Source organism: Egretta garzetta, unplaced genomic scaffold, assembly GCF_000687185.1.
Source record: "Egretta garzetta isolate BGI_Z169 unplaced genomic scaffold, ASM68718v1 scaffold754, whole genome shotgun sequence".
In the NCBI taxonomy this organism is placed as follows: domain Eukaryota; kingdom Metazoa; phylum Chordata; class Aves; order Pelecaniformes; family Ardeidae; genus Egretta; species Egretta garzetta.
In genome coordinates, this window is record NW_009259587.1 from 636,243 (window position 1) to 661,823 (window position 25,581).

The window sequence follows — 25,581 nt, forward strand, 5'->3', positions numbered from 1 at the left end:
GCGTGTCTTGTGAAAGATTGAGGGAAGACAGGAATACAGAAGATTGGATGAGATTAAGAAAAGGAAAAAGGAACTAACTGGAATGTTGGCAGAAGTGTTAAGGAAGTTGTCATTCACAGATAGGCAGCATTCCTGATTTGTTTTCACCATTTCCTGAGGTCGTTTTATTAATTCAGATACTCACATACTAAATAAAAATTTTGCAATTTAAAGAATAGATCTTTGATTATATGGTTTGGGGAATTTTTGCAATTTTTATCTAGATCTTACTAGTCTTTTTGAAGCACTTTATATTAAAGTAAGAAGGGTTAGAATGCTTTGTAGTTTTGAATGCTAAGCAGCTTTCTGGCAAATGATGCATTACCCACAATGCACCAAATACAGCTTAACAAATCAAAGATACGGGGTTGTTTTTTAATCTGACATACCTTTTGTTCCAGCTTTGGTTATTTTTTTAAATTTATTTTTAAGATGTGCCATCTCTGGGACAATTCCTACTGTCTCATGCAGGAGAGTCAGGTCTAAATCTTTCTGGGTTCCCTCCTAGAAAAAAAGATTTCTATGTGAAGATCTCTGGATGTAGTATTTGTTTGAAAATAATAAAAACAATAGGTCAAGCTGTTTAATAGAAGAAGGAAGCCATGTGAAGGAGCTGTGCTGAGCAACGTGCTGAACAACCTACATATGTGATCCTTGGAGTCTTGGGCTGCGCGACAAAGCTTCATCAGCACAGATAAGGTTGCTGGGGTGTTGAAAATTAATAGGGATGTAGCTGGTGTAGCTGGAGTGACAGAATCCCTGTCATGCACGCAGCAATAAGCGATACGAGGAAAGTGAATTTGTAAATTCACTTCAGATTATTCACAGAGGCATTAGCAGTATTTTGGCAGAAAACCTCCTCTTGTCGGCAAACTTTCGTTTTGAAGGACTCTTCCAGTACAGTTTGCTGGTATGTCTGTGACAGCTGAGACTGTTTCCAAGCTTGCCTACCACAAGTAGAACTTAAAAGACAATGCAATTAATCGTTACTGAAAACTTATTTTCCTATTCCTTATTTTAAAAGAATTGCTAAGTTTCTATTTCATCTGTGAATTTAGCCAATGGAGAAGAATTTTGCTGCTTCTGAAAGCTTGTGACTGACACTTTATGGGGAGGAAGAAAAGGATAATTTTACAGTTGCAGTAAGCTCTTTGCTCTTACATTTTTAAGCATGTTACTTTAAAGTTTCTGTCATTTGGCTTCCTGTCATTTTTGGTTGCTGCTTACTTACACCTGAGGAAAAGGGGAGATGCCGAGGAACATTTCCAGTGGAAGCAGAAAAATAAAATGTACTAACTGGGTGGTGATTCTCCCTCACATGACCAGAAGAAAAAAAAATGTTTTGCTTTTGGCTGTGCTTGCTACTAAACACCCTGTCATAGTGTGTGAGGTGAGTCACTACTTGTTTATTTATAGCCTTGGCCAATCAAAGCCGAACGCTCTGAACTTCATTCAAGACCAGCAGGCACTTAGGATGTCTTGTAAACATTTGCTCCCTGAGCAAGGAGCGCTCTTCTCAGCAGCAAACAGGACAGGTGCCCGGGTTGTCGCTTCTAAAACACAAAACAGAATAGAAGACCGTTGCCTGGATTATCTAGATTGGTAGAGGGGGAGAGAGAGAGAGAGAATTCCTTTTTACGTCTGAAATGCCAGACAGTGAGGATCTGGGACAAGATGAAAGGTACTGTATGTTGATTCTGATGGCCTTCTTGTGCAGCGCAGTACAGACCGAGGCTTTCTAGAATTAACCTGTGTGTGCTCCTGAGTTCTCGGGCAAGATCAGTTTTCTCTGAGTTGTAACATCTAATTCTTGAGGGTTTTGCCTCTAATGCTAACCTCAGGCGTCTTAAGAGAGAAGTATTAGATCTTAGTGTATGCATAGAGGTTCAATTGTACAGCTCTTATGTATTTCTTAAACTAAAGTTGAAAGAGAAGAAAATACTGGGTGTTTTCTACCTAGTTGTTTTTCCCAACCGTGGGACAATTTACAAGCCTCAAAATGTCAGAGGCACAAATAGTTTAGTCGGAGCCACATTACTGACAGAACCATAACTCATTACTATGAGGTAGGGCACTGTGTCCCTTTGAGGTATGCCTGTCTTTCTGAAGTTTAACTTTTATCTTAATTAGTTTATAAATTAGTTTATAAAACCAATGGTCAGGACAAGAAGAAAGTGGTTGGATCTAAAACTTAATAAGAGCTTAACAAAGACTATTTTCTCAAATATAATCCAGCATGTTCCTATAAAATAAATGTACTAATTACATTCAGCTAAATAGACAGATTTTAAAATAGATATTTTAAAAGTAGATACTGTTGATGTTTGGCTATGACAGAGTTTATAATCTAGGTTTCTTAAAGTCCACGTGGTCTTTCCATAGTTTTGATTTTTACTATCTTGATGCTAATCAAAATGTTGGCTCTAAAATGGTGTTAATGAAATATTTGATATTGCAAAAAAGATTTGCCATGTATGTGGAAATAGACTTTTTTTTTCAGAAGTTAGTTAACAAAATGACAGACTATAGAGGCAAATTTAAGAAATTACAGGAATCAGAAGTGAGCATTTCATTATGGCTTCGGATTTGATTTCTTCTAGTTAGATTTAAATTTGAACATTTATGTGGCCATTTTTCCAAGACGTATGTTGATGTATTGTTGTAAGATGGATGAAATACAGAAGACATTGCTGGTTGCCTGTTGTAGGCCGGTATATTCAGGCATGGTCACCTAATTGGATGAGTGTGGGTGAATGGATCCCCAGTGGCACAACTGGGTCTCTGCAAGGGCGGTGTCACCTGTGCGCTTCCGTTTGCAGGGATCTAAGTTGTGCCCTGTATATGACAGATTAAAAGTAATTGTAGTAGTAGGTAGCATTTTTTAATTTTCTTTTAAGGAAATGTTGACTCAATAGTGATAGCCACTGAAGTGTTAATTGCTATTTATTGGAAAATGTTTAGCTGGATCTCCAATTTGTTAAATTGTATATTTTTCAAAACAGGAAAAAAGCAGTATGTGTGGCACATTAAAAAAAAAAAAAAAAGAGGTTTCAGATCATAATTGCTTTTTTTTTTTAAATTTTGAATCAATTTTATAAAGGATATGCATCATGTCCTTCCCTGAAAATGTGTTGTGTGTTTTTTAAATCAAGATGGGAGAAAATCTTACCAGTTGAGAAGAAAAATAATTTTGAAAAAAAAATTATTTCAAAATTCAGATTTGGGGGGGCAGGGGAAAAAGCAGCAGTGTTTACCAATGTGTAAAAGGATGCAAGTGGCATGCAAAACACATGAGCTTTGTAATATCTAACTTCCTTTGTTCACAGTTCTTTCTCTACAAAGGGTGTAACAAGCTTTGGCAGTTAAATAGAAGTAATACTAGGTCTAAACCTCTAAGACTTATTTTTTTATGAATCAAAGTTGTTTGGTTTAGGTTTTTTTAAACAAAAGGGAGGAATGTTTCTAAAGCAGTAGCCTGAAAAAGCATGATAACAGGGCCCACTCTGCCCATCTATCATTTCTGAAACTACCACTAAATTAACTGGACCTGACCCTAGTCCTTCATCCTTTAGTGTCTTTGCTATTGAGCTAAAAGTTTTGAGAAAATAGTTTAATCAAAAGGTTCCGATTTTTTGTGGAATTAATTTGCCTTTTTGTCTTGCTGGCACTTTCTACAGTAGTGCTAATGAGATTTGGTGGAGGTCAGAATATTTTGGTCCAAGTTAAACAGGAGGGACTAGAAGGAGGAGCTGTGGGAACTGTACTGAAGAAATAGGGGAACTGTACTGGAACAATTAGTTTTAGAATCGCAAAAGAAGAGATAGTAATGTAAATGCACAGATAAGGGAGTAATTGCAGGGCACACTGAATGAAAGCTGCTGCTTTATATATTTAAAAAAGGAGGACAGTGGTATTTTTGTAGCTGCTGTCGAATGATCTTTGCTGATCGGTTTCAGTGCACTGCACTCCTTGCAGCTCCTTCTCAGATGCAACCAAATACTTACTTACATCTTCTCCCCTCTCAAGTTCATGTCCTACTTCAGAAAATATGTAATATTGCATCACAAGTGTATTTCATGAACTTTATAGCGTCATCGTTAAAGATGTGGCATTGGTCAATAGTCTGTTAGTCATACCGTAAATTCGAATGTATAATAAGCAAATGAACATGTGCACAAATACTTCTTAGTAAGGCTAGTAAAAGAGCTAAGAGCTGTGAAGGTTAGGTACGCACTCCTATCTTTGTTTTGTTTTGTCATATGATCCTGGGCAGTGGCAGATCAAGAACAGTGAGGACAGATGTGGTCAAAGGTTAAGGATTTAAAAGAGTTTGGCCTAAGGACAATATTTTCCCCCAATAATTGGAGATCCAGTTTAAAGTCAAATCTGCATGTTATTTAATTTTTCCAAGCATGTTGATTTGTAACTATATAAGAATATTTTTTTTTCTTCTGCTAATACTAGTTAATAAAACAGAAAGTATTTTATTTCCTTTTATCATTTAATTCAGTGCACAAATGTAGGCAACAAGTGGTTAGCGCATGCCAGGAACTCTCAGTAATACCTCAAAGTAATGATCACCTGTTCATACAAAATACATGAAGACCCACTGAAAAGAGTGAGAATGAATTTCCATGCAGAAAGAGTTAAAGCCACCTTGTAATACTACACAAAAAGTCATTTTAATGTTTTTGCAGGTTAAAAGTATTCTTTGTCTGGCACTTGAAAATCCAGTTTTCCTTTTTTGTGCAGCTGCTCTGCAACTCAAGGAATGCTCAGCTCATCTCTCCTAGCTGTTTGACTTTGAGACGCCTTGAACTAGGAATATCCCAGCTGAAGAATGTGGAGGCTGAGGGAGGAAAATGAGTTTGTGAAAAGGGTTAGAAGAGACATCTCTGCAGGAGAAAAACAAATGCAAAAGAATTGCTTCCAACAGCTGGGCAGAGCTGTTTAAAATCTTGCAAACAGAACTTTATGCTCCTGTTGATAGGAACAAGACTTCCTTACTTTTCTGAACAAAAATAGCGCAATAAAAAATGTCTTTTTTGCATCACCAGTTTCTATTACAAACGGGAAGCTGACCTGGAAGATCCCAGCACTTGTACTGCCTTGGTAAAGCGACAACACCGTGTAGAAATAGCAGTGTAGTCTTTGCTAAACAGAAAGCAAGCCTATAATAGTATTTATGTGGCACTGAAACACTCAATTTTCATGCAAAGAGACGTTTAATAAATCTGCACTTATTGACTAAGTCATGAGTTTGGACTAATAGCACTTGACTATCAGATCCCATTTCACGTTTTGAATGACCTCGACCTGGTGTTCTCAGGAGAGCCCGACAAGAGTAGCACAAGTCAAAGGAAGGGTTTCCCCTGAGAGCTGATCGATCTGTTTGCTTAGGAGAGTCTGTCTAGAGGAGCTGGACAATGAGATGCCCCAAAATTAGTTGGAATATATTTTATTTTAGCAGGTCATTCAGCAAAAAGTGACAACATTTAGTACAGTCTGCTGTGTTGAGGAACTTTTGTACTGGACTCGTCTCCAAAAAAGTTGGAGTTAACCAGTTTGTATCTGATCAGCTAAAGGAAGACAATGCAGCTCCTTAGTAAGACTTTATAAGATGACTGATGTTATGCTTGAATAGAAGAGATGAGTGCGTCTCCTCCAAAATAAAATCCTGGTAGTAATGGGCCATTTTTATTTTTCTTTAAACAACCTGTAGGATAAGATGAGTTCCCCTATCCCTTTGCAGAACACTTCAGTGTATTTTTATAACAACAGGATTGCTTTGATTTTCAGAAGAGTTTGTTCTTGACAGTAATATAAGAAAAAAACGCAAACTTTCATGTATGGGATTCTTAGTTTAGCAGCACAGCAGTGGTAAAATGTTCCTGTGTCAGTTGAAGAGAAGAAATTACCGTTACGGCTGTAGTTTAACACACTGTGCAAGAAGCATATAGAGGCAGGTAGGAAATGTTGCTTATGTTATGTTTTGTTGAAAGTCGTATGTCCTGACCAGTCTGCTGTGCAGTCCATTGAGAAAAACACATCCAGCCTCATGAAATGCTGATGATTTAAACATGTTTCTTGTACAGTAATATTACCAAAAAATATTCTTGGTCAAGAAATAAAAGGGGCATGCATGTTACTGAAATCTGTGAAACAAGATCTTTTTTCAGCTTTTTATTGCACACGTTCCCCTGAAAAAAAAACCAGTAACAGCAAATTGGACTGACTCACTTAATAAAAAGCACAAAATTGAAGTGTCAGATGAAGATAGATGAGGTCAGAAAGAAAACAATTTAAAAGCTTGAGAAGCAATGATGCATGGTATTAACAGAATTCATTTAGTTCTTAGAAATTATGTATTTGAACTACAGGAGAGATGATGATTAAAGGAGATTTTTGGATTGGGAAATGCTGTTACTTCCTCGTTAAGGTTGATAACTACATTCTCCAGCTTCAATTTAAAAACAAAATCCATCTAACCTTGTAAATCTTCGAGATCCCAAGTGGACCCAAGCCTTAACATTGAAGGGGTGTCAAACGTGGTCGGCTAAAGGATGTTTGCCACAGCGTGACGTGTTGGTGAAAGCCTAAACCTGTGCAGCAGCTATATTTTAGCAATGGGAAATAAAACGCATATGGGTATCTACAAGCTGTAGAGATTTCCATTAGAAAAGCTTTGTAGAGTTTGTAGCAAAAAGGTTGTAGATGAGGATTCTCCCCACAGTTTGAGAACAGAGTGTATTTGTGGATGCCTCCTGTGTTCCTCGTCCTTTCAGTGATGCAGCATCCTTTTGCAGAACTCTTTGAAGCAAGCAGGGTTTTACATGGTGCCCCAGTTAGTCATTTAAATTGCAAGTCTTGTTGACTTGGTCATAGCCGCATGATACATATGTAATTATTTTAGTATACTTAACGATTGCATAGGATCCAAAAGCGGCACAGGATACAGCACAATCCTACATAATCACCTTTTAAATTAGCCACGTAGGTCATTCAGATGCTATGCAGTGAGTTCAGTGGTGCTTGCTCTAGTGTCTTTCCACATAGTGCACATAACATCCACAAACTTGTTACATTGTATTACAATAAGGCTAATCAATAGCGCATTGTTTTCTACCACACAGTTCAACAGTAGATTTTGGAGGTTTTTTGCGATCAGTATTTTAATACACTTAACTGAAAATGTGCTTCTTACACTATTTTATATTTTGGAGAGAGAGGGGGGTGGTTATTTTCATTCTGAGTATGTGTTCACCTGAAATGTAAATGTAAAACAACATTTAAAATGTTTTTCGCTAACTTTTTAATCATAATACTATTTTATATCCATTATCTCTGTACCTGAATAATTTAGATGACAAATTTTAAAATATATTTGGCATAGGTCTTCAGGTGTAAAATATTTGTTTCAAAGAAGGGTAACTGCATCGTTATAATCACTGCCTTCTGCACTGTGGTGGTTCCTTTCCTCACAGGAGAGACCTGTGAGAGCTCTGAAAAGGTTAACCTGCTTGATTGGGTTTTGCTAACAGTTTACACACTTGATTTCATTTGGTCAAATTTCATACTTAGCTCCTGGTTGTCTGTGAGGTTTGTCCCTGGATATCCACATCCCTTACAGCTGCGTCATCTAGATACTACTTTTTAAAAGACTACAGAATAGCCGTATTACCTGTATTTTGATTTACATATCTTTGGGAACATAACTTTCAGCTCTTCCACCTCGACTAATGCATTCTAAGTTACCCTTAAAATTAGAGAGTCTGCACAGGTTTCAAGCGTGTGTGGTCACGGTTGGGAAATCAAGAAGGTTTAGAAGCTCTGTAATTACCAACTTTGTTTATGTAGGTGCAGTCCCTCAGATCCACCACATCATGGTGTACTCTGTCACTGCTGCAGTTCTGAGTAGCCTATCTACGTGAAGACACATATAAAACTGTGTACACATAATTAAAGAAAATCCAGCACATCACGAAGAGATCTTTAAACCAGTAACATGAGAGCTACTGACCTTTCTGAGAGAAATGTGACGGGGCTTTGCTCGAACAGATGTCTAGATACAAAATGAGAGCATGACACCATCAGTCATTTTTAGAGAATGTAATGCCCCTGACTCTTCTGGCCAGAGTTTGTGACTGTGATGGGTTGAAGCATCTGGGGCGGGAGGGTGTTGTTTTGTTGGGGTTTTTTTTTTTTGCAGCTACTAAGTAACAGTTTATACATCTGCTCAGTTTTAGAAGTGTTGCAGTCGGTAGTCAGAAGGACATGAGTAATTAATTTTCTCTCTGAACACCTTCAATCCTATTGACAGTAGTTTTAGAATAGAAGTGTAGTACTTTATATTAAACTCAGCATAAGTGATGGGAGCATAAAATTTTATTCATTCTACATCATTTACAAAAACCTTTGAAGGTGTTCAGAGACAGTTGGCTGCTTATATCACCAAAGGACCACCTTGGCAGGAGCCCCAAAAGCTGTTTTGGCAGGAGGTACAGGGTTCATATTTAAGTCATTTATGAAGGTACTGTAAGTAACTCTGCTAATATTATGCTGAAGTAGTTTTTTACATTCTTGGTTGACTGGTGTCATGCACTCCATATTCATCATCTGCATCACTTCACATGTTTTCTTTTTTTTCCCTTTTGTCTTCAAATGTGATCATTGAAAAATTAATTTGTCTGGAGTATGCATCGTTATGTGTCTGTCAGCTTTTGATCTCATGCAACTTTAATGTTTATCTCTGTTTCTACAAGGGCATGACATAACCTCTCTCTCTTTGCATACGTACAAATACCTCCTTTTCTTTCTGGCTCCCCCTGCACCAGGGTCTCTGTTGCTGCCTTTGGGTTCCAGCACTCTGGCCTCTGGGTAACACGGCCGCTCCTCAAGTGGGCTCTGGGGAAAATGGGCAGGAGGGACAGATGCTACCAGGGCTGGCAGTTGTTGGGAGGTGTGAACAAGAAAAGGCAGCATGTGCATCTGACTGTTGCACTGAGGATCAGCAAGCTGGCTTTCTTACACCCCTAGTTGCCTAAGAAATAAGACTTCAGAATAGTCCCTGGTGTTCCCTGTAAAATAGAAAAGCGCGGCTGTAGTAGAACTGACAAAGGTGTCTCATGATTTCTTGTGGCCTACCAGAAATTGCCAAGTGTTCTTTTGCTGAGCAAACTTACTAGTGGGTTTGTAATGTTTTGAAGCAAACCTCAGCATCCATTCTTCTTCCTTGGCTGCTGCTTTGTCAATGCACCACATGCGGACCAAAGCATCTAGCAATACATTTTATCTGCACTGCAGCTCATACTTTTCAACATCTTTTAAACTCGGCAAAAGAAAGCATCATTAACAACCAAGAGAAGCAACTCCAAAGAATTTTTCCTGCAGTTGTGCCATTTTTCTACATAATTCACAAGTTTGTTTTGAATTGTTATTAGTTACCCCAGTGTAACTTGTTGTATCTTCTCCTCCTTTAATCTTTGTCTTTATATTGGTGGTTGGTGTATATGAAAATAGTTTGCATTATTATTGTAGTTTACACTTCCATCTCCCCCCGCCCTGTTTTTGCAATTAACTTAGAGTTAGTGAGCCAACCATCTACAATTGTTCTATGTATTTCAAAGTTCCGTTTGATAGTAGGTGTCAGGCATATCCTTTTTCTCTCTTTGTGCTTCCACGAAGTTCCACTTTGATTGTCAACAATTTTAAATAAAGGATAGGAGTAAAGTCTGTAAAAGGGTTTTGAAATGGAATGGCAGGGTTAGGTTAATGGTTGGACTTGATGATCTTAAAGGTCTTTTCCAACCTAAACGATTCTATCATTCTATAAATCTGTAATTCAGAATGTCATAATAGTAGTTTTCAACTCTGGAATAAACAGGTAACTCTTAAAATACATATTATTAATGCTACAGAATGGTTTACAAAAACTGGAAGCAATGTAGCCTATCCATAAAAATTGCAGTTCTCATAAGACAAAACTTTTCTCAAGCCGCTACTTATCAGAGAGGATGGAAATTGAAATCGTTGTGGATGGGAGGTGGACAAAAAGTTCCATGTAACATTGCTAATCCCTCCAGCTGGGTTCCTGCAGTGTTCTTCATGAGTTATTTAATGGTTTTATTTACATCCTCTGTCAGAGGCAAATACCTGCACTCACTGCCATGCATGGCTGGAAAACATGTTGCTTTTTCTCTGCCTTACAAAAGTCACCTAATCCAAGACATGAGACTCTCTTCCTATGAATTTCAGGTACACTATTTTAAATTGTTTATGGTTTTGTCTTGAAGGGGGGGAAAAAACCCCTCACCCTGAGTATTTTGTAATGTAAAAGGAAATCACACTACTGCAATATTATCAATACTATACTACAATAAATAATATTATAAAGTCAGGAATAGGGCAACAGTTTGGGTGTTGAACTTCAGTCAGTTTTACACCGTGGTTAAAATACTGTTTTTTTCTATAACTTATGTTCTGCACTCCACTATGCATACGACAGTTTGAATATGAATTCCCCACACATGGTATTTATGTTCTGTATGAAATGGTTCCCAAACTTCGCTCTAACGGCGATGTCGCTGTGTCACCACCTCGTGGCGAAGTTGCTGAACAGTAGTTAAATATAGGTCTAGAGAAAAATGAAGTTACTCCATGTGTGTAAATAGACATTTTTGACTGAAATTATTCCTGACTTCTTTACAAAAATGAAGCTGCTCAGACCAAGTAGCTAAAAATAGAAGGTGGCTAATCTCCATTACGTTAGGAAAGGTGCTTCCAAGTGATCCATATGTCTGCAGTGCAATAGAAAAAATGGTGTGTAACATTCCCATGTAGAATAAAAACGGGTATCATGTATGTGGGAGAAGATGACTTATTCCTGGCTTAGATATAAGTATGTAAAAATTCACAAATTTAAATGTGGGCAGCAGTTGGACCAAAGTGTACAATTCAACATAAGCTGAAAATCCTCTCATCCTGTGTGTTTAGGAGAAATGAGAGCAAGAATTTATAATTCTTAATTATATACTAAAATATAATAAAATATAATTATATAAGAAAAAGTGGCTTTAGACCTTGCTGAACTGGATGTCAGACATGTCTGGGGTTTTGCTGAAATGTTAAAGATGTTACGGAGAACTTAAGTTTGGTGTTCTTTTTGCTGAGACATCGGATTTGAAATTCAGAGTTTGCTTTCTCCTTTTATCATAGTTTGTAAAATAGAAGTGATACATCTTTTGGGTTATACAACTGAAAATTTATAAATAGAGATTTTTTTTTTTGTTTAGTTGAAAAATAAAGTGAAACAGACATTTATAAATATACTTATCACTTGCCTGGTTTTGTTATTAATCTGTGACCAGAAATCTGAGGTGATAATATAATCCCAACCTTTTCGTTTTGCTTGATGTTATAATGTAATACCCAGTGTGGACTACGTTGTTTTACTTGCTATCGTGATTCATTGATCAAAGCTTCTGCCTAATTTGAGCCACTTGACCCTTTTAATATCCATCCCTTCAGTGCTATGTTAGTTTACCTTGCATGCTGCCATGTGAGAGAGCACTTCCCTCTCAGCGGAGAACCCCAGCCCTGCAAAGAGAAGCAAGTCAAAAGCTTGTCTTTTTAGGAAAAATCAGCATATCTCTTGTAGTCCAGTGCAATTATACGTGTAATTGCAAGTAAATAATTTCCAGAATTCAAATCCATTTTCCTTCAACCATTATCTCCCTGGACTGTTAAGTAAACCAGTTGCTCTTGCTAGAAAGATCTGCAGTGCAGTTCTTGGTGCAAGTGGGGTGTGAACTCATGCCCACAGAAAAACGTTACTGTACACTTTTGCTTTATAGACTGAAAAAGCCTATTTTGGTGGGGTTAAAGTTGCTATATAGGGACCCCCATCTGTTTTGAAAAATGTTAGTTGTTAAGCAAATAAAAAACAGTATTCTAATTTTAAGTATGTACCATTACGTCTGTCACGGGAACAAAAATGCAAAGCAACGCCTGAGCCAGGAGTCTCGATAGCCCATGGACATCAGGCGGTTGTATGCGTGCATCAATATTGCCAGTGACTCACAAAAATACAAACATACATTCAAAAACTTTAACATCTTCATGGCTTTCCTTATATCAGGAAATGAGAGGCATTAACAAGTTCATATCCTAAAACATAATGGTGCCTTTTTAGTAAGAATGAACATTAAATCATAGCAAATACAATACAATACAGCAAAGGTAGGTTATGTGTGTGTCCTCAGTAAAAGAGGTAGACAAAAGCATCTCCTAACCAGCTTTCGTCTGAGAAAAGGCTGAATGCTCAGGATGGCTTTTAACTTTCACAATATGTGCCAATAAAAATGACTAAGCAATCTGTTGTTGAACAAGGATAGTATTAACATGTAAGTTTTTAATCATTGCAGGTACTTTTAAAAGTGATGATAGATAATTTGGTTGTTAGTCTTGTGTTCAGTATAAAAAAAATGAAAATTTCATATCTTGATATTTCCAGTATTAAAGCAGGTGTTTAAATGTTACTTTTGATGGATTATGTATCAGAATAAAATGACTGGGATTATATTAAAGCAGGTGTTTAAATGTTACTTTTGAGCACCAAATTAATACAGGGTGAAGTTTAAATAGCAAAAATCTCATCAGTCACTTAGTGATGCTTGCTAAAATATAAGCTGCCCCAGGGAACTATCGGAGGGCATTTGCATTCTGAATAACAAGAACTGTTAACAGGGCCTTGTGGTGTTTTAGTAGCAAAATAGCAGAGTAATTATGTGGAAATATGAGCTGGCAGTTTGATCTGACAGTCTGTCTGTATGTCCTTATTGCTGCACACCAACTCTTATACATTCATATTTTTCTTAATGTAGTTTTTTATTTATCCTGTAATTTGATCCACCTATGACAAAACTTTACTATTCACGCGGTGATGCATCAGACATTTAATGGATTATGTATCAGAATAAAATGACTGGGATTGTTTATGGCTTACTTGCATTCCCGCTGATCAAAAGGGTGTGTACTGAGCAATGAATTATGTGAAAGATAACTTTGCAAAAGTGGTGCAGAATTTACTTCGTGTTCAGAGTATTTGCATGGTGGTGGTACGTCCATTCTTTGTACCAGTTTGACTTGACATTGACTGGCCTGTCTGTGTTTTTCCTTTCTTCTGTTGTTTCATAAAACATCTTTGTTGTAGATGCTTTGTCTACTACAAAAAGGTATATGATGGGATAATTTAAACGAGATACTGTCTAAACGGATCAGCCCCAAATCAGATACATATGCTTTCTCATGTTTTTCAGCAAATTCTTCAGTACAGTTTATTAAAAGGACTGAACAGTAATAAGCTAAGCTTTAGAAACAGTCCTTTCTATATGATAGAAAAATAAAAATTCAGTAAGGAAATTAATGTAAACATCAAGGCTTCAGGAATGGTTTCTTTTTTTTCTAAGTTGGATAACAATCTCTTAAAGATCATCATAGTTTGCAGAATGAAATGAAAAACGGAAAAGAAAAAGCACAAGGATAATAGGCATGAAATTAAATGTATTAATATGTATGGCCATCCTGTGGCAATGAAAAATACTGTGGTATATTTTTTCAGAAAAAAAAGTAATATTAAGAAACAAGTTTGGGGTTCAGTTGCTTAATTTAGATTACAGTGTGCCTTGAACTCAGGTTTTTCATACAGACAGAATGAATAAGCAGTAATTCTTCCGTAATTGGTTGTATGGAGTAAGAATTGCTATTACTGAACAGAATTTATTTGATTAAAAAAGATGGAATTAGCCCAATATAAAATAAGTGGAAACAAGCACAGGGGTGTGTAGCATAGCAGCAGCCATTTGATCACTGGAGGCTGTAGCTTTACAACATGATTGGCTTGGAAGTTGATAAGGCTTCAAATGTTTTCAAACAGTTTCAACTTTAATCTGAGCTGTAACCACAGTTGTTGGGTATTTTTGTTTTGTTTTGTTTTTTTTTTTTTTACTCAGCTGGAAAGTCATCAGTTCCAGGCAAGACTACAGACCCAGGATAAATCAGTGCATTTCAGAAATACTGATGAATTTATTTGTATTTCTTCAAGAAATGTCCCACTTCAAGGAACAAAACCCTGGCAAGGTAAGCACTCCCAAGTAAGATTAACAGTTTGATGACATACATTTAAAAAAACAAATACCTGAAAAATAAAATACACGTTATGATACATTCAGCCTTGAGCTTCTGCTAAGTTCCTCCTGTGTAGAACACCGTTAGGTCCTCAGTGAGCAAAGCTGCTCACAGTAAAGTTTACAGCGGTACAGTCCCTCCCCTTACAGCTGCTGGAACCTCACCAGTCATTCAATGGAAAGGAAATTCAAAACAATTCACAGATCACAATTTAATAAAAACTTGAAAAAGCAGGAGAAGTACACAGTTCCTAAACATACACATTTTTTCCAAATAATTTTTGTTTTCAGAAATAGCTGCACAAGTATTATATGACAGAAGAGAATCCTTCCTATTTTATTGTGATGATTTTTCTTCTATACAGATATAGTTGTTTGGGGTTTTTTTACTGGAAAGACTGAGCTGGAGAACCCAGTTCATGAGGATTACTCAAGCAAGAGTAAGGTTTCTTCTTTCCTACTGGGAAGAAGATCATTACGTAATTCTAGCCAAAACGTGAAGCAGCTTTCTTTTCCAAAGAAAAATATAAATAATGTATAAGTACACCATGGCAATAGTAGATTTCATTTTTATACTTGTATTGCTAATTATGGAAATTGAAAAGGAGATTAGGACTTTTTTTCCCCCTCTTTTGATCTTAGTTAACTGCTACAAAGCCTTTCATAGAAACAGGCCCTTCAGCATTAGCAAATTGGAAGTCTGTAGTACCACACTCAAACATTTGAGGAGTTTAGACTGAAAATACATAGGAGCAACAGGATGAAATACATTTCAAAGATGTATAAATTATACAGACAGAAATCATGTGTTTAGGACAATAAAGTTATATTTAAAAGAAGTAGGTATATATTGAGATAAGGAAACGCAGTATCAGTATACACTGTCCTGTAATTTTGTCATGTAGTAACATGACACAGTAACTGTATATTAAGGTATAGCTAATCCTGATTTAGAAAAGCTGATTTTGACAGCAGGTTTTCCTTTGTTTTTCCTGACCTCATTCTCTGAGCCATGTAATTATTTTACTATTACGATTATTAGCAAATGAGGCACTGATGCTGTGTGCAAGATGTCTTCGAATTACCCTTTTTATTGCAATTCAGCTCAAAAGCAAATGGATTCTTTCTGTAAACTTTCAACAGATCAATTCTGTCCTCAGCACTGTGCAGTTGTGAAAGATGCACTGTACGTCTCAGTCACAGCAGAGGCTGAATCTCAAGTTTTATATTGAAAATTCAGCTCAGTCTTGTTATGGGGATGCTGGAGTAGCCAGCAAGCATCAAGAGAATGCTTGCCCAGTATATGGGAGAAAACAGTTTCATGAAGCAACACAACAGGGGAGAGAGCTGTACTTATCAGAAGGATTTTTTGCTTTTGTAAGCTTGCAGCAAGTGGGCACTGTAGTACTTCAATTAGCGATTTGGGGTTTTTTTCTACATATCAACTGTTCAGCCTTTTTTTGTGTCATGAAGGTGAAGTAACTTCTAGTAATCTTAGCAATAACCATGAGCTTGTTAAACCTTTACAGTAAATGAATAAAAATAGCATATTTTTATAATAGAAGAGGGGATACATCCTAATTAGCCAAAATGATCTGTTTGATGCTTGTTTGCACAAGAAGTGTTAAAGTATTTCCTAATTAAAAAAAAAACCCTTCAATTTTTCACTGTGTTCTAGATTTCATCTAGCATGCAACATTTTTCTTTTGCACAATGATTTAAATATTTAAACAGTGCAAGTGTTAATGGCCAATTTTAATGTTTTTGCCAGTTTTGCCTACTAGTCTGCAGTGTATGTACATTTTTCACTGTCTTGGGAAGTTACATTCCTGGAGTTGTCCTCTCCTATGTCCTGCGTAAGTATAGTCTATTTTTCAGTCATGATTTATGTGTGTGGTTTGTTCGTTATTTGGTCTCTAATAATGAACCCTGTAGGGAGGGGGGGGTTAATTTATTTTTATAGATATACACACATGCATATATATACACATATGTACATATATATGTAGGTTCTGACAAGTGCTTTTTGTCATGTAGAAGTCAGCTTACAACTTTTTTTCGGCTTGTTGGTTCTGGCACAATGTTGCATACTCATATTTCTCAGGGAGAGATATCAAAATCAGACTAAATGAAGATAATGATAAATGTTACAGCGATCATAAATTGTGTCTTACTGTAAGTAGAAAAGGTGTCAGTTGATATGAATACAATGGTATTTTCTGCAACAAGTAGGAATGGCTCCTAGAAACTGGATTTGACATTAACAGTTTGTATGACATGGGCATTTCACAGTGGTTTTTTATGTAAAGCTTACTGTATTATGTAAAACTAGTAGTTGTCTTATGCAAATGCATTGTTTAATCTTTATTGAATAACTTCTTGTAAAGCAATATTTCAATGCAATCTTTCTCTCTGTCTTCATTTTTATCACAGTATTGTGTGCCTTTTTATGTCCCTTCCTTAAGTGCAATGAATTTGGACAGAAAGTGTGCAGCAAAATTAAGACTGTTCTGATGAAACTAGATTTTGGAATAGTGGAATACATCAACCAGAAGAAAAAAGAGAGATCTGGTGAGTAATTAAGTGTAGTCCCAAGTGATGAATTTCTGTATGCTGAGAAAATTTTATTCACCTTGCAGACAGTTTGGTTTGTCCTGTGAAGTCAATTGTAAAGGTTTTTCTTGCTTTGAACCTGGCTACCGTTCTTAGCTTTATAAGGAGTGGTAATGTATGTCAGATGTCTGGGTATGGTAAAGAAAAATTATTTCATGGAAAGAAACAAGGCGAGACTGATGGTTCTCTTCATACCTGCTTGTAGGTTTTCAGAAAAAACTACTCGCTGTGAAGTATGCAATGGTTATCTCTGTTTAGATAAGGCAAACTTGTACGGGAGAGAGACTCACTCAAGAACACAAAATGAGTACACAACAGAATTTCTAGTAAGAGACTGAACTCTGTTCCAGTATCTACGTCTGCCTTGTTTTCACTCCCAACAGCAACAAGAATTTGTTTGCTCCCCCAAATACTCAATAAGCATTTAAGAATTGCAGTAGGATAGTAGCTATAAATTAATCAATTTTTTTAGTTAGGGGAGAAATGAGCTTAAACCAAAATCTCCCCTATCTCACCTGAAATCTTTGTAACATTGGAAACTTTTAGATGTTAAGTAATAAAGTAATTTCAAGAAAAATACTTGTATGAACGAAGCTATCTTTAGTTTACTTTTTGTGTGTGCTACAGTTTTAGTAATTAAACCTTTGTAGTGTAGTCACATTACTTGCAGGTAGCCGACCCTTTTTAGTGTTACATCAGTAGATTTTCTGTCTGCTTTAAACCACGCATTTCTTGTAACTGTTCATCATACAATGTGCTGTTCCTAGACACAATGAGAGGGACCATCTGCCTTTTCTCCTCTTATATGTAAAGCAGTAGTTAGAAATAAGGCATAATGCATTGAAAATTTTCTTTCATGTATTATTCCACCTTGTTCTTCTTTGAAGTGGAACTGGCAGAGAGATCAGTCTACCGTTTCCCAAGTTTCATAAGCCAGCACTGGGAAAGTGGTTGAGGTTGGATTTGTTCTTTCCTGCCTCTCACCCTCCAGTTTGATTTAACCCAGACGAGTTCCCAACCTTGCTTCACCACTTGGGTTCACCACATGGATCCGCAAACCCTTGTACTGGCATGGCAGAGGAAATAGCAAGTTGGGAAAATAGGCAACCAAGAATAATATGACTGTGTTTTTCAGCTTATATTGGTTTAAAATATTCATGAGACTTCTCAGACAGAGAGAGGAGAGGAGTTGAAATTTGTGTCTCCATGAGAGAGACACAAAAAATCTGTGAGGAGCAGCATTCTACCAGACTTCAGAAGATGCTTTGTATACATATTTGCATTTAAATGCTGTGAATGCAGGGGATCTGGGTGCAAAGAAGAAAGGTTTTGTGAATGAAGATCATACACAATTATCCAGAAAAATGCATGTTCTCATATAAAAGTAACATGCTGGGATAACTACACTGCCTGTTCTAACAGTCTGTTACAGCTGTGCGTTGTACCAGCAGCGCAGTTTAGACGATAGATACATATTGCCAGGGAATATTAGACTATGGTGAGCAACAGAAACTTCTGAAACTAAGTAAATAAATGTGTTGGAATGTATTTCAGAGCAACAATCTCTCTTCCGCTTTGGCTGCTGCACGATATATTTTGATAAGTATCTAGCCTCTCAATCAGCCCTTTTTTCCCTCACCTTAGTAGCATATTGCGTCGTAAATGCTGCTCGGTGTCAACAGGTGACGGTTTACTGCACTACGCGAGCTGTGTGACAGGGAACGCACACTGCACCTCAAAGTCTGTTGTCATGAGTAGGATAAAAAATATTTTTTTTCTTTCAGAAACAGCAAAAACAAAACCCACAGAAGATGACAGTGAATTAGACATATCAGCCCTGTGTCCTAAGGTGACTTTTTTTCAGTCAGCCCTATCTTGCTTTTAAAACCTATATAGATAATGGAGGGTATCTAGACTACTGTCTCTGTTTTCTGTGGAAGACTTTAACCTGCCCAGGAGGCTGTGTTCCTGAGCTTAGCAGTATGCTTTAAAAGTGATTCATAGTCTCCATCTTTAGGCTTATACTAATTAACTTACTGCATTTGTGACTTCTGGCCTTCAAGGTAATGGTTTCTTTGGCCTACTAAACTAAGAATGTCTTTATTTTGTACTGGCTGTGGAATGATTAAACTAGAATTTAATAGCAAAGGCAGCTATTTTTATCTGCAACAGTGAAATTGCAGCTGATTTTTATCAGCTAAATTAAAATATAGAAGGGAAACATTTGTATAAAACCTATGTAATTTGTCAGATACTTGTGTAATCACTTGTCTGATCATTTTTAATGATAGTGTAAATCAGTATATTATCTATAAATATCTTTCTAGATAGGTATGTTCTAAACAGCTGTATGGCAAAGGATTCTCCATTATAATCAGAACACTGGTTAATATAAAAAAAATCAGTTTTCTAGGAATTCTTACGCAGTATTTGATCAGTAGTGTCTAGAGCCTGACTTTGACAATGATTGCTTTGAAGGTGGCTTTGTATTCTGAAAAAAAAAAAAAACCTCTATCCTATGGGATAAAAATTTGTAGCTGGCATAATTGAATATTGTTTGATAAATTTGTAAACGATAATGATTTTTTTATTTAGCTAATTTTTTACTGTCTTATAGATAACGGGGTTAATTTTTGATCCAAGTTTATGCATTTCTTTATGCTATTTTTTATCTGCAGGCTCATTCTGCTTTCATTACAGTGGGATATTACTTTCAGAATGAATAATTGGAATTTTCTGTGTGTCTTGAGCATAATACAGCTTAAAGTTATAAAGAGGGATGCTTCAATTTTAAGTACTGTATACTTTTCATGTTTCTACAATTAAAACTTAAGTGGGAGACGATTTATATTGCTATGACATGCAAGAGGCTTCTTTTTCAGTATCTAAGCATTGGCTTCCTGTAGTGTGAGTTTTTTGAGTATAAGAATACCATGTATGGGACTTTTTTATGTTTAGGTTAGTCCTGCAGTTGTTGCCAAAGAGCTGTCAGTGTCTGACACGGATGTATCAGAAGTATCTTGGACCGATAATGGGACCTTTAACTTATCCGAGGGGTATTCTCCACAGACAGACACATCTGATGGTATGTAATGGCCTCTTCTATTTTATCAATGAATTGCAGTCATGTAAGTTACCTGAAAATTATTAGAGAACTTAAGGACTAAAGTTTTTTGGGTTGGGTTTTTTTCCCCCTAGAATGAATTCAAAATTAATTCCGGTGTTTTATGTAATTTTGTGTAAGAGCTGTCCTCATCGTAAAAATAATAAAGTACATCAGTAACTGTCTAAATAAATAAGCAGTGGTGGGTAAAACCAACACATTCGATAAGTGCCACATTTAGCGCTCGCCTCCACCAAACCTTTTAAGCAAGTAAACTGTTTAAGTTAGCACCAGTGCTTTGGTGGAGCTAAACAAATAAAAGCTGAGGAAGAAAAAGTGAATACTTTGAATTGCTAAACAGCCAATTAAAGAAAGTATTATTAGGTATTGGTTACTAGAATGCTGATGAAGAAGAGCCAGCAATGAGCTGAAATGAGATGTGAAGACTAAGGCTAGGAAAAGATTCTCAAGCACTTGTCTTGCTCTTGACCAGATCTTTAAGTTCTTACTTTTTACAGACCAAGCTTTCAGTTAGCACTTTGCCTGAAAAAAGATTAAAGACAATAGTAGTTTGGTGTAGTCTTATCTGTGGATTTGTTGCTCTGCTTGTCTTGCATTTCTCCTCTTCTAGGAAAAGTTCACTGTAAATGACAAGTAGGGTGATAGTAGTTAGCGACACTATACAGGCCAAATTAATAATTTAAATTATTTTGTTAATATTTTGAGTTGTAAATAGACAGCACTGTATGATCACAGAATTGTAAATTGGAATGAGCCATTGTCGTTCATCTCATCTGACCTCCTATTCAAAGCAGGTTCAACTTGATCAAGTTGCTCAGGGCTGTGACCAGTTGAATTTTGAGCAACTCCAATGGTAGAGATTCAGCAACCTCCCTGGACAGCCATTTTCAATATTTGATCGCCCTCGTGATTTTTTCTTATAGTGAGTCAAAATTTCCCATGTTCCAGCTTGTGTCGATTTACTCTCATCCTTGTACTGTGCACCTTTAAGAAGAGTCGGGCCCCATCTTCTCTATACCTTCCCATTAGGTAGTTAGACAACTACGTGATCCCCCTTTTGCTGCCTTCTCTTAAGGCCAAACAAAGCCCATTCTCTCAGCATCTCCCCATGTGTTGTGTTCTCCAGCCCCTTAATAAACATGCTGGCCCTCCAGGGGACTCATTCCAGTCTTTCATTGTCTGTCTTGTACTGGAGAGGTCAAAACTGGACAAAGTACTCCAAGTATGCGCTCTCGGGTGCTGAATAGAGGGGGCAAATCCCTTCCATTGACTTTTGGACTTTATTTTTGCTAGTATTGCTCAGTATGTCGTTGGCCGTCCTTGCTGCAAGGGTATACCACTGACTTGCTGTCACAGGTCTTTTTCTTGAAAGCTGCTTTCTGTCTCATCGCCCCCAAGCCGTACTGCTGCTCAGGTTATTCCATCCCAGATGCAGGACTTAATATTTGCTTTTATTGAATTTCATGATGTTCCTTTTCAGCCTGTTCATTTCTCCAGCCTGTTGAGGTCCCTCTGAGGGCAACCTGCCCTCCAGAATATCAAATACACATATACATTCTGCTTTTTATCCTCTTGAAAATGTGAAACAATCCTAGTCATCTGTAGAGTTTCCATTTTCTGTTTCCTATTTAATATAAGCATTGGAATACAAGAAAAAAAAAGTTACAAATTCAGTCTTTACATTCTTTTTTTATTCTACAGGTGTTTTAAAAGCTTGTAATACATTCATACACACTTACATATTTGAAATTTATATATATTATGAAGAAAAATGATTGGAGACCTGTTGTGACATTATAAATTTTAGGACCTTATGGGGCTGGTGTAGCACTGGCTGCGCTGAAAATTTGCATGGCTTGTTTCATACATAGCTAGATAACATTTTAAAAAGATATTATCCTCAAATAACTTCCTGAGTTAGGTTGATACAGGTGACTTGTGGTAGTAGCTTTACAACCTCAAAACCATTTTATTTTAGATGTCACACAAAGCTCCTCTGCATTAAGACTACAGAAGACTACTACACTGTGGATTAGTAAATGTATTTAAAGGAAAACTTACTAATTGTATTTTTACATTTGGCTGCTTTTTTTGGGGAAGCCTTTCGTGTTTGCTAACACCGTTTCCTTCTGTTTGTCCTGTAACAGATTTTGACCGACCTAGTGATCATGAAGAAGCTTTCGCCAGAGATCTTTCAGAATTTCCATCTTTAGAAAATGGTGCCGGAACAAATGATGACGATGACTCAAGCATCGGTATGCCCATCCAGCAAAAACAAAAAAAAGAACAAACGTATTTCAAGGTGGATCATGCTTCCAGACAGAGTCAAGAGAGACCATCCACTGCAGGGCTCTCCTTGCCTTTGACCAGTGACCAAACCTTTAACTTAATGAGTGGAATTGCTGGGGATGTCATCGCAGCTGCAGTGTCTGCTGCCATCAAAGACCAGCTGCAGTCTGCACTGCCAGCTCCCTCACATGCAGCGCCCAGTTTGAGTGAGGAGACAGATACAGAGGAAGGTGATGATTTTGAACTGCTTGACCAGTCTGAGCTTGAGCAGATTGAGAAAGAATTGGGACTTTCACAAGGCCAAGAAGCAGAATCCCAGGAAAAGAAAAAATCTTCAGGCTTCCTTTCAAATCTGCTTGGAAGTCATTAACCTGGAAATTGCAGCCAGTAACATAGAAGAAATTAAACGTAAAACACAGAAAAAAAAAATCAAATGCAAAAAAAACAAAAAAAAAAAAACCACCAGGAAAATTCTGAGCTGTAAGCTTTAACTATCCCTTTAGATGTGTTGTAATAATTTCCCTTACGCAGAGTGAATTAACTGGATAAACATCAGCTGATACTGATAGTTTAATGTTTCTGGTAGTTATACCTCAATGTTATAGCATGGAAATGAATTATCTATCCACTCTTTGGTTGCAGATGAGTGTTGGAGGTCAGTTGTTCAAAAGAGTTGGGGGAGAGGGTTTTTTTGTCTTTTTGCCAACCGTGTATTCTGGGGTCCTGAGCCAAATTTTCACTGTCGGCAGTTTTTTTACTCTTGGTTGCTGACCACGTAATACAATTCATGATTCACACAGCGAGGGCAAGTTATCAGAGGACTGCAATGAGATTAACTAAACCTCACCTCCTTCAGTCATACCGAAAAGTATGAATCCCTGCAGTTAGCATTATGTATAGTGCATCTGCTATATATGAAACACTTTAACCAGCACAATTCTAGTTTAAATATGTGTGCAACACTATCAGAGAACTTGATTTCATACTTAAAACCTTGGAATTCTTTTGGATATGGTGATGCATTTCCGAGTTTTCTGCTCTTTTAGGCTTGTAGAGTTGTGAAGTGGCATGCTATTTGACTGACTACCTGCTGTGTTCCTTGGTAGAGTCTGGTCCTTGGCGGTATTGCCAACGTAAAGTCAGCCAACACATTTTTATATTTAGGAGTTAATATCATGTAAACCAAACAACCTTTTTGGGAGCAGGTGAGGGTAGTTATTGTTTGGAATAGAGGTTAGGTTTTAAAAAAAAAGAATAATTAAAAGGCTTTTTCAGGTGCCACTTCCTTAATTCAAGATTCTGTGGGTTTGGGTTTATTTTTTTCCCAGGATAGTTGCCATCACTTGCGACAAAAGTTGTGTTACAAGCTGAATCTTTTAAGATATTTAAAAGTATTTGGTGAGGTCATTTGCTATAGCAAACACTCAGAATCTTCTTCTTGGCATGTCATTTAAAACAAGCAAAAAGAACTTGTTTGCCAGTTTAAACTCCACACACGCTCAGTGAGTGGCATGGGATCTTAAGCAGGTAACTTATTTAACTTTTTCTAGGGCTTTTTTTGTTCACCTGTGACAAACTGAATTGTAATACCAAGCAATAGTGATGAAAGAAATAGGAAGACATAAAGCTAGGTTTTTTTAATGTGATGTAAACTGTTAGCAAAGTTGAGGGACCATGTCAGCTGCTACTACTACTCAAGTGATTTTCCATTTGCTGGCATTTGAAGAGGTGAATACTGTCATCTAGGACCCTCAAAAAGTACAGCAACAGACTACAAAAATCTTCCACTAACATATATGTGTAGGTTAACCTGTGTTTAAAGTTAACTCCATTTTAATTTGTTTTTCTTTTATGAGGTGAAAAAATAGGCAGATGGCCAAAAAGAGTGTAGCGAAAGGGAAGATGCTGAGAATTTTTGACACTGGCTTTGTCGTTGCTTGTGCTTTTGTGTCAGTAATGCATATTGACTGTGTTTGCTGTCCTTCACCAGTAAAAAAGTGAGCCTGTGCCTTCCTTATCGAATCCATTACAAAGTGAGTGGATGCTGGATATAGATCCCACAAGATGCAGCTTTTGAAATTACAACATCTTGACATTAAAAGCGAGTTTCTGGAAATGATTAAAAAAACATGGCCACAGCACTTCCACAGCGCTGGCTGTTAAGTTTCCTTTTCAGCTTCCCCCAGCCTGTCCTTCCCATTTGAAGAAAAAAAAAAAAAAAAAGCTTTTGCTGGGAAATCAGCCAGTTTAAAGGCCATTTAAATTTCTCAGATGAGTTAAAAGCCTCATTTCCTTGCTGCATGTTTAGGACAATCTGTATGGTCAGAAGAGTACAACTTCTGAGTTGCTGGTGAAACATTGCAGGACACCCAGCACACGCCTGTGTGCTTCCCTGTGCAGGAGCACGGGTGCCGGGAGGGGGAAACGGGGTACGGGGCGGGGAGAGGCAGGAGGGAGCCACCCTTCACAGGCTTTTCTGGAGCGGATCGATGGGACGGACTCGCTGGCTGTCAGTGGCGGCGGCGTAACAGCGTGCACTTTATTGTTGTTTTATGAAGAATACTTGTGGTTATAAAAGTATGTAATGCAGGAGCACTCTTCTAGAATTAACAGATTAGATCAAGGCGGAAAAGCAGTTGGAGGAGTTTCTTGGACTTTTTGTAAATTATCCACTTTCTGGTTTCGAGATAGAAAAATAGATTGATATTTCTCCAGTACGAGTCTCTATTTATTTTATTTTTTTTTCCAGAAAGCAAGGCTTGAACAAGCAAATCATTAAAGTTTAGGGGCATAATTGCTTATTTGAGTGTCTTTAGAATTTTATTTTTCTGTTCCTGCAGTAGTTGATTACATCCGAGCCCTTGAATACTGTGTAATGGGAAGGAGGTAATTCTGTGCCATGCAGTATTCCTCCTCCTCAGGCAGTGGAAAGGTGCTTAGTTTTCTGCAGGAAATTACCTCTTCCCTCCCAAACAACCACACATAAGAAGCGCTTTGCTTGGACCTGATACATTCCACTGCCAGCGGTTTGACAGCGGAACACAAAGAAAACATTTCTCTCCTTTGTGAGATCCCTTCCGCGCTGCCTTCAGTTGGAAATCCCTCGGGAAACCTTCATTTTGCTGCCGTGTCCTAACAGCAGCCACAAAATAACAGTTACGTAAAAATTCCCATCACGGTGGTCCACGGCGTCGGTCCTCCTGAGCACTGGTCGTCACCTTCCCGTCTCCCGAAGCCAAATGCAGGGGGCAGGAGGAAAAGGCAAGGCAGTACGAGGCAGGGCGTAGCTGCGAAACGTGCCGCCCGTTCCCAGTCACACGGCGGCGCGGCCAG

General features: G+C 37.4%; 1 protein-coding gene across 1 annotated transcript in view; it reads left to right on the top strand.

The window, feature by feature from the left end:
- The window catches only part of RETREG1 (reticulophagy regulator 1), a 48,922-nt gene extending 26,304 nt beyond the window's left edge, over positions 1 to 22,618 (top strand). Inside the window, exons 4-9 of the mRNA XM_035893424.1 lie at positions 14,049 to 14,175; positions 15,994 to 16,078; positions 16,656 to 16,793; positions 18,620 to 18,684; positions 19,794 to 19,920; positions 22,107 to 22,618. Of these exons, the coding sequence (XP_035749317.1) occupies positions 14,049 to 14,175; positions 15,994 to 16,078; positions 16,656 to 16,793; positions 18,620 to 18,684; positions 19,794 to 19,920; positions 22,107 to 22,618 (1,054 nt within the window). The remainder of the gene's footprint in view (positions 1 to 14,048; positions 14,176 to 15,993; positions 16,079 to 16,655; positions 16,794 to 18,619; positions 18,685 to 19,793; positions 19,921 to 22,106) is intronic.
- Positions 22,619 to 25,581: the final 2,963 nt, after the last annotated feature.